This window comes from Lycium ferocissimum, chromosome 5, assembly GCF_029784015.1.
Source record: "Lycium ferocissimum isolate CSIRO_LF1 chromosome 5, AGI_CSIRO_Lferr_CH_V1, whole genome shotgun sequence".
Lineage (NCBI taxonomy): Eukaryota > Viridiplantae > Streptophyta > Magnoliopsida > Solanales > Solanaceae > Lycium > Lycium ferocissimum.
The window spans coordinates 33733229-33742043 of NC_081346.1; the positions used below are offsets into that span (position 1 = coordinate 33733229).

Sequence of the window (8815 nt, forward strand, 5' to 3'; positions counted from 1 at the left end):
ATCAGATTAAGATTACTGATAATCTAACTAAATAGCAAACTGCTATAGAACGATTTGATACTGAAATAGAAAAATTAGGTGGAAACACAAGAATTTGAAAGACCTTTAGCAAAGCCTGGGCGTTGACCTTTATAGGACCTAGTGTATCAAAGGCCACTTCTAGAAGAGGTTAATCTTAGCCCTGAATACATTTTACTCCAACTTATGTATAATAACTCCACTATTCTCAGTCAAGTAATGATAATCTGTCAATTAGACAGCGACTATGAGCACTACTATGATCTGTAAATATAGAGAGCATACAAGAAGTTTACTCCTGGTGAAAAAAATCTACAAGATCATCACAGTTGAGCATACTCTAAAATCTAAACTACTCAAGAATTTGCCCTTCACTGACCAGAGCTTGTCCACTTATTCACTCAACCCATTTTAATCCGTCTAATAATGTATAGCCCAGACTAATCCATGAGACTTACAATTTACATGAAAACCTCCTAGTATCTGAAAATTCACTCAATGCATTCTCAAGCTGATGCCCTCACCTCTATCTGCATTACATGATCAATGTGACTAGATTCACGTTTGCAGCCTCACATGAAAACCTTCAGCTTAGTATTAAAAAATTGCCGGTTGGTGTATCCATACACTGGTCTTCCAATCCAACCATTACAACAATACTTTTCAATACAGTAAAAAGGGGGAAACACCCCTGGGCTTTGTTTCAAAGTTAAAGATTGTAGCATGTGATGTGTGGATTAGGTGCACGGTAGGAGTTCGAGTCCTGCCGCAGACAAAAGCCTAGTATATTAAAGTGTAAAAGGTTGCAGGATGGACCCCATTACCCACTGAGTTTCGACCCTGCGCCAGCTGGCCCTTGCCCCTTGGGAATTTTTCATATTATCAAGCAAACAAAAAAAAAAAAAAAAAAAAAAAGAAGAAGAAGAAACAAACGTGAAAACGATTTAATAAGCTAACTCAAAAACTAATGCAATGAAAGAGAAATGAAAGGAAGGAGACCAATATTTAATTGTCTGCCTTGTAATGGGTTAGATGATGGTACGTTAGAGCTTCCTATGGTGCAAGTTCAGTTGTTTAGCGGCAGCCAAGGCTTTGTAACTGAACAAAAATAGAGGTTAAGCTTCAAAACAAGGTTTCAAGTGTCTCGAGAAAATAATAAGCTCATTCCAGGTAGCAGTAACTTAGAAAGAGAGGAGTGAAGAAAGAAGTCTAGGAAGCCCACCATAAGTCGCAGGCGTTGGAATCAGGAGAAGAGAAGTGGCTTCACTATTGAAAAAGCTCAGAAACATCAAATCTTATAAGTTTTATTTGCCATAATACCTCACGACAAGCTTTTACAAGTGCTAAATGACCCCAACTAAAGTTTTGCAAACAACTTCAGTCTCCATCAACCTCCACAAGGTAAATTGAATAGTTTGGTCACTTCCTCTGTTCCTCGTAAGAATGGCATAAATCTACTTCACATTATATAGGATCCTATTTAATCTTTTCATCATCAATCACAGGCTTGACATTGATTCTAGAAACAACATAACAAACTCTCCAGATAACTCTAAAGTTCAACAATGAAAATGACGTACAAGCTTCTCGATTTTTACCCTGCATCAGAAAGCAACAGTATACCACATTAAGACTAGCTTAAGCAAACACTTCAAAGAATTTCCCTAATAACTTATGGATGTACTTATGATATGTTTTTTTAAGAAAAATTACATGATCCTGACCATTTAAAGGCACTTTTACTGGAAAAGGAGAAAAAAGAGTATGGTCCTAAAAGCTGATAAACTAAAACTAAATTAGAACAGTGAAGAGTATTCAGAACGTGCGTTTTCTAGAGAAAACCCTGCTTAAATTATTTTGAGGAAGCGAAAACCCTGCTTAAATTGTCGCATCAGTAGTTGGTGGAGGTTCCTTATGAATCACTTCCTCAATTGAACAATGATGACCTACTTTTCATTGCATATAACTTTCTACCTTGAATCATAATTTACAATGACAAAGACCTTAAGAACTCTATTTTAAGGGATTTTCTATCATTCCACTATGCAAAACATTCACTCCAGACCAGAAAAGCTTTCTGCAAATTCCCACTTATGTTGAAGCAACCTGATACAGTTGCTTAGAGAGGAAAAATGCTTTACAAAAGAGGATGTTGTAGAAATGACTCAGCTGTAGTTCACTCCAGACCAAACAAAAAAAGCTGTAGTAAGTTTACTATAACACCAGCCTTCATCCCATTGAATAACATGAAAAAAGAAACTTCGATAAGCGAAATTTACTATATAAGACCACCCTCCATCCCATGTGACAAACACCCCAAAGAAACTACCTTTAAACACTGGCACAATGTAATTCACTTGAATTAATAAACTCAGACAGTAAGGACCTAATTATCACTACAATTAAAAGTTTCAAAGATCACATGAGAAATTATACTTTGGAGTTTCAGGCCCAATAGTTGTAAATTGAACAAAATCCACGAAATAACATAACAAAACTGATACTCCTCTCACATATGATACCAACATGTAAAGTTCATAGGTTGCACTAAAATTCAAATAAAAAAACTTACAAAGAGTACATTCAAGATTGCAGATTGACTTTAGTGCATAAATGCATATATAGCAGTAGAAATATAAACCACAAGAGCAGTGGAGACTAGAATGACCAAGGCGGAGACAGCATGAATAGCAGATTTACTTCCACAAGATAACATCCCGAGCCGAACCTCAATGACATTCACAATAGAAAGCATCAAGAACAAACAGCCCATTACAGATCCAATAGCAGAACCCATCATTCCAAGCCTAAGCACTTTCAAATTGATATGAGCCCTGAAAACCTCATCAACATCTTTGCTATTCAACAGATTAATTGCCAATTTGAGTCCCTGTGCAACAAGTGAAGAGAAGAGAAAGAAGCTGAATGAGACAACCTCAAAAACAAGCAGTTTCTTGACAACGTCAATGCCAGCATCGCAGGCTGTGCGGTCTTCAAGACTTTTTTGGCCAGGTGTGGTTAGAGAGAGCCCCACAAACACTGCAATGGTGAAAAGTGAGTTCACATTTACTAGCCCATCTAAAGCAGTGACGTGGACACTGGTGGTTGCAACTGATGACGGCGTTGACGTGGTTCTTCTTGGTTGTGGGGAGAAGTATTCTTTTGGGTATGTCTCAGATCTGCAAAAATTTCAAGAAATGAATGAACAAAAACAGAGACATGAATCATAAATGTGAAAAAGGGAGCTAGAATATTATTACTCTTCCATGATCTAATTAAAGTTGGATTCTTGGCCACCTTCAAGACTTGCTGCTGCTTCTTGTGCTTGCTTGTAATATTGGTGTTTCAATTTCCCGTTGTAGGAAAATGTAACGGAAATAAGTGTTTTGCTCCTTGGTTTACTACTTTTCGCTTTGGGTTTTTGGATTCTTCTGATGCTATTGTTGGGTTTGGATACTTGGAGTTGGGGGTAGGTGAGCACAGATTGTGCAGAAGGAAACCGACACCAAAGTCAAAATGGTCAATTTCTAATCCTTATGGCCGGAAAAAAAAAAAAAAATTATTTTGTCCTCTCACAAGTAAGGTGTCAGTAGGACAGTTGATCGGTTATTCTTAAAAATTATACGCCCTTTGTTTCAATTTATTTGAACTTATTTTTTTTTTAGTCCATATCAAAATAAATGATATTTTTTCTAATTTGAAAATAAATTCACTTTATGAATGATTTACAGCCACACAAATTTTCAAATGGGTTCATATAAATTGAAACGGAGGGAGTACTATCTTAATTCTTTGGTTATTTTACAATGTATAACCAAATTACATTTTTTAAAATCATTCCATGTCGGTTTCTCTTAGGTATCGATACGGGTTGTGTAATGATCCACTAGGTCGTTTATGGGCGGTGACTTAATAAACTAGACCTCCGTTGGGAATTCTGAAGTCATGGGTTAGTCCGTAACGTGTGTTTATGTATGTGTGCATGTTTAGTTGCGTTTGTAGGGCCTCGTATTGGTGTGGGGATCTTTGGGTGAAAAACTGGTGGACAAACCCGAGCTATTAGTCAATATGGACTGCTGCAGCGGTTGTGGCACCGCTGTAGCGAGTCCGTCGTAGCGGGTAGCGGATCGCCGCTGTTGCGGCGGGAAAAGTTAATGAGGTCCGCCATCGCGGGACATTTCCCGCTATAGCGGGACTGCCGCAGCGAGAAGTTGACCGCTGCAGCGGTCGACAGGAGACAGAATCAGTGTTTTATATTCTTTATTTCGAACTCATTCCCCACATAACTCCAAAATAGTTCCCAAGAACACTTTCGGCGATTTTCTAAGGCTAGGGCTAAAATACTCTTGAAAGGTAAGTCTCAACCCTCTACTTTGTTCATTCCATCCTTATCTTAAGTTCCATGATTAGTTTAAGGTTCTCTAATGGTGAATGAAAGAACTGAAACCAGCTTAAGAAACCCTTGAATCTTTGAATGAGTTAGTGATTATATTGTTGTTTGTTCATCTAAGGTTATAGATTATCATTTCCTAGGGTGGGAATTCAAGTTTTAATGGATGAGAATGATGCATTGAGACTTAGGGTTTCGTAAAAGTGGTAACTTTAGCATAAAAACTGCTTGTAAAAGGATTGCATTGATTATAAACCCATGAATTGGAATAGTATGATAGTTGGGGTTGGTATCATGATAAATTCACACCTAGTGATAGTGTACCCAATTGAAAAGGGTAGAAGTAGTTGCGTTCTTTTCCCCAATTGTTGCATTGTTTGGGTAGATGATTCGAATACTTATGTAGCGCTATATTTCTAGACTTTGAACGTTCTGAGGCATTGCGGAAAGGAAAGGCTCGTATGGAATAGCTTGCATTATTCCAGTTCTGTGTTGAGGTGGGTTACGGTCTACTTGAGTTAGACTTTGATTAGTTGATTGTATATGTTATGAAATTGATAGGAGAAAGCATGATTAGGGCTTCAGACAACTTCAGACAGTGTGGTTGGAAATTCCTAAGTTTGATATTGATTGATTAATTATGTGATGAACTATTATAATATGATAATGTATAAGTTAATGAATACTCTTCTTGTTGACTTGGAGTAATCCCTTATTCATGCTATTGATAAATTGATTCTTGAGTCTTGATATGACTTATGGCATGGTGACTTATGTTCCTTGATATTTATTCACTGATTGTTCAAATTCCTTATTGATTGTGGAACGGAAATACATTGAGATGAGAAAGAGCATATAAATATGAAAAGACACATTTGACAGGGGGTGAGGATGTGGCCTAGCTATGGGCTCGTGATTCGAGGCAGTTCCAGAGCAAGTGGTACATGGACATATGGGTCCCCTGCATGTCATGGCTATTTGGGCAAATAGTAATAATTAGCATGTGTGTACAGATACGGGACAAAGTTGAGATAATTCGTGAGTTATGGTTGTGTTGGTGAGTACATGGGTTGAGTTACTTTTATTGATTGTTGTTTGTGCGGACTTATCTTATTTCAGTGAGATGATTCTTGCTGATAATTTCATATGGTTATGTGTTGTTGTGCCTATCTGTCTATTCTATTAGTTTTGTGATTGTATGCATGATACTAATCTTAGTTAGCTTATGATATCTACCGGTACATAGTGTTTGTACTGATACTACCTTGCTGCATTCTTTTGAGTGCAGATTGTGATCCAGCGACATTTACGCAGCTCATATTTAGCGTGAGGCCAGTTTCCGATAGATTTGAGGATGAGCTCTTATCCATGCCAGGCCGCCTGAAGAGCTTCTCTTATTGATGCCTATTTTCATTCCAGATTACTTATGTTATTTCCTTATACAATTTATGTTTTAAAGTCCTTGAACGATGACTTTCGGATTTTGAGGTTTTAATAGTTGACTTCCGCAATTGTTATTTATCTATACTAGACGTTTTGGGTGATTATTATATTTGTTATATCCTTAACTTGTCTAAAAGTGGTTAATTAATTGGTAATCGGTTGGATAGTTGGTTAATGGATGGTTTGCCCACTAGGGGATTTGTGTGGGTTCCACTCACGGCTGCTTGGGTCGTGACAAAGTTGGTATCAGAGCCCTGGGTTCGTCAATCTCGTTGTACAAGGACATGTCTAGTAGAGTCTTGCGGATCGGTACGGAAACGTCTGTACTTATCTTCGAAAGGCTATGGGACACTAGAAAAATTCAAATTCTTTCTTTCTTTTTGCTACTTGATTATCTGGATGATTCAAATTGGTATCTGACTTTTCTTTCTATTCTCTCACAGATGGTGAGGACTCGTGTGGCAGCAGCAGCAAATGAGGTACCCGCGCCGGCCACTAGGGCCGTAGTTCGTGGTGGAGGCCAGGCCAAGGGCCGTGGCCATGGCATAGGCAGGGGAACAGCAGTACCAGCCAGGGACAGGGCTCTTGCGGCTAGTCAGGCTCGCGCTGAGTCCCCTGAGCCTCAGGTAATTCCAGATGAGGCAACAAAGTTTGCAGCAGCACCACCTCAACCAGATTTTATTGCTCCTCTAGAGTTGTCAGACTATCACGACCAAATTTGGAGGGTATTAACGGGCATCCGGGTCCTACCTCTAAGCACCACTAACACACTTTCCTACTATGATCATAAACAAGAAAGAAATCTGCTAAGTTATATAAGAGATATCTTTGAAAAGGAATGAGCCCATAAAGATATACTATACAACTAAATTGGACAAAACAGTATAGTAGAATATAGACCGTGTCTAATCATACCATGACTGTTTACAAGCCTCTACTGGAACATCTGTCATAAAGAAGTCGAGACAGGGCCCCGACGTACCCGTATATACACAAAAGAATAACATACCAAAACTCGACAGCAAGTCCGGAACAAGAGAAGTGCTCCAACGTCGGCTGAACTGCAACTTACTGAGGCGGATCACCAATCTGTCTTTCTGCACCTTGCGGGCATGAAACGCAGCGCCCTCAGAAAAGGGACATCAGTACGGACAAAGTACTGAGTATGTAAGGCATGTGAGAAATGAGAAAGAGACATGAGGGAACATAGGATGTACATAAATGTTGTGCATGCATGCATAAGGTCATACATATACATATGCGTATATAGCGCCTGTCAAGCCTCTGTGGGCATCATCATCATCATATGACCAGCTGATCAGGTGGTAGTGCGCATGTAACGCTGTCACCTTCCCCATACCACACACACACACACACACACACACACACACACACACGTACGCATCACAAACCCGTGACCCCCGCGTATATAGCGCCCGAGGGGTCACTGTGGTATATATGCATGTATGTGTGTGTGTGTGTGTGTGTGTATATATATATATATATATATATATATAATACATAATATATAATATATGCGTATAATACATATATTTATATAAAATGCAATGCATAATCATGATAAGAGTACAAGTAACTATAGAGATCATACTGAATCTGAAGGAAAACTTCCTGAAGATACATTATGGAGCATGAATCAAATGGATCGCCCCTAACTCTAAGAATAAAATCATTATGGATGAATGTTACGTGTATGTCTTGTTCATAAGGATCATGCCAAAAATAAGGAAAAGGGACATCCTCAACATACCTTGTTGTCCACTTAACCACTCAACGTCTATCCTCCCGATCTAGAAAATCTACATTCAAGATGATTCACACTAATATTAAGTCATTGAAACACTTATAAGGTCAAACTAAACTAATTGGTAAGATAGCGAAATTTGAGCAGCATTTCCCCTATATTACTTACTTCCACTAATCTTTTAAACAACACCCAAACATCAATAACAACATCAACAATACCATAGCCAAGAGATTACATTAAAATTAGACTCAAATCAGTCCAAAACTTCCTTTCAAATTCCATCCATAGCCAACAACTATAAGACAATACTTTATAACCTTTCTGCCATGATTCTCTTCACTTTTTAGACTTACTAACCTCAAAATCAACTCAATATATGTAATAAGATGAAGAACATACCTTATACTTGAAGAACTCTGACTCACACAACTTGCTTCAATACAAATTCACCACAACTCCAAGTGAAAGCAAGAGCATCCACCTTTCATGAACTAGCTTAAGGTTTCAAGGTTTGATATTCTTTTGAAAAGGTTCAGGATGATTTGGGATGATTAGAAATGGTTGGGAGAGCTTGGAGAGGGGTAGGGATCTGATTTTTGGTGAAGAATTAAGCTCCAAGTTGTGGCCCTTTAATTTATAACAAAATGGAAATATTCCACCGCCTCAATTTCACGGTCACTTTCACGGACCGTGAATAATTTCACTGGATGTGAAATTAGTCCAGTGGTTCCTCTCCGCTGCCTCCAATTCACGGTGGCCAACCACCATTTTCATGGCCAGTGAAATTATTCATGGTCTGTGAAAATGATTCCCTCCAATTTTCCGACGAAACGAATTCTCTCTGATTTGTTTAACGTCTAACCTTTGTAAGCTTATTCAAACATGTTTGAGGACTTATATAACTTCGAGATGCACCCGTAGTACTCATACACATTTTTCCAAATGAATCTCAATATGAGCCTACGACAACCGACTTAAAACGAAACCTTAATGTATACGAAAAGGCGAAGTGTAACCTTTTTCCTCCCTTATGAACATTCGTCCTCGAATGTTAAGTTCCTTGGGATTTTATAAAAGTTTCAGAAGAGTTTCCCCTATAACTATACCACTACCAACCTGTCACAACACCCCAAAATATACAACGCCACACAGAGCCATAACAAGCAATAACAACAATGGCCTCACACGACCAGTAA

The 8815-nt window shown here is 38.5% G+C and overlaps 1 protein-coding gene across 2 annotated transcripts; it reads right to left on the reverse strand.

Annotated features, from left to right (window-relative positions):
* Positions 1-1266: 1266 nt before the first annotated feature.
* Positions 1267-3554, reverse strand: LOC132056740 (uncharacterized). Of its 2 annotated transcripts, XM_059449062.1 has the most exons (3): positions 3279-3554; positions 2591-3197; positions 1267-1617 (listed from the first exon to the last, which is right to left on the reverse strand). In XM_059449062.1, exons 1-2 carry the CDS (start codon positions 3284-3286, stop codon positions 2621-2623), a joined length of 585 nt encoding a protein of 194 aa, XP_059305045.1. In that variant the 5' UTR covers positions 3287-3554; the 3' UTR covers positions 1267-1617; positions 2591-2620. The 2 variants fall into 2 exon arrangements, with proteins under 2 accessions (XP_059305045.1, XP_059305044.1); XM_059449061.1 differs by lacking the exon at positions 1267-1617 and having other exon boundaries at positions 2503-3197; positions 3279-3553.
* Between the last annotated feature and the right edge of the window lie 5261 nt (positions 3555-8815).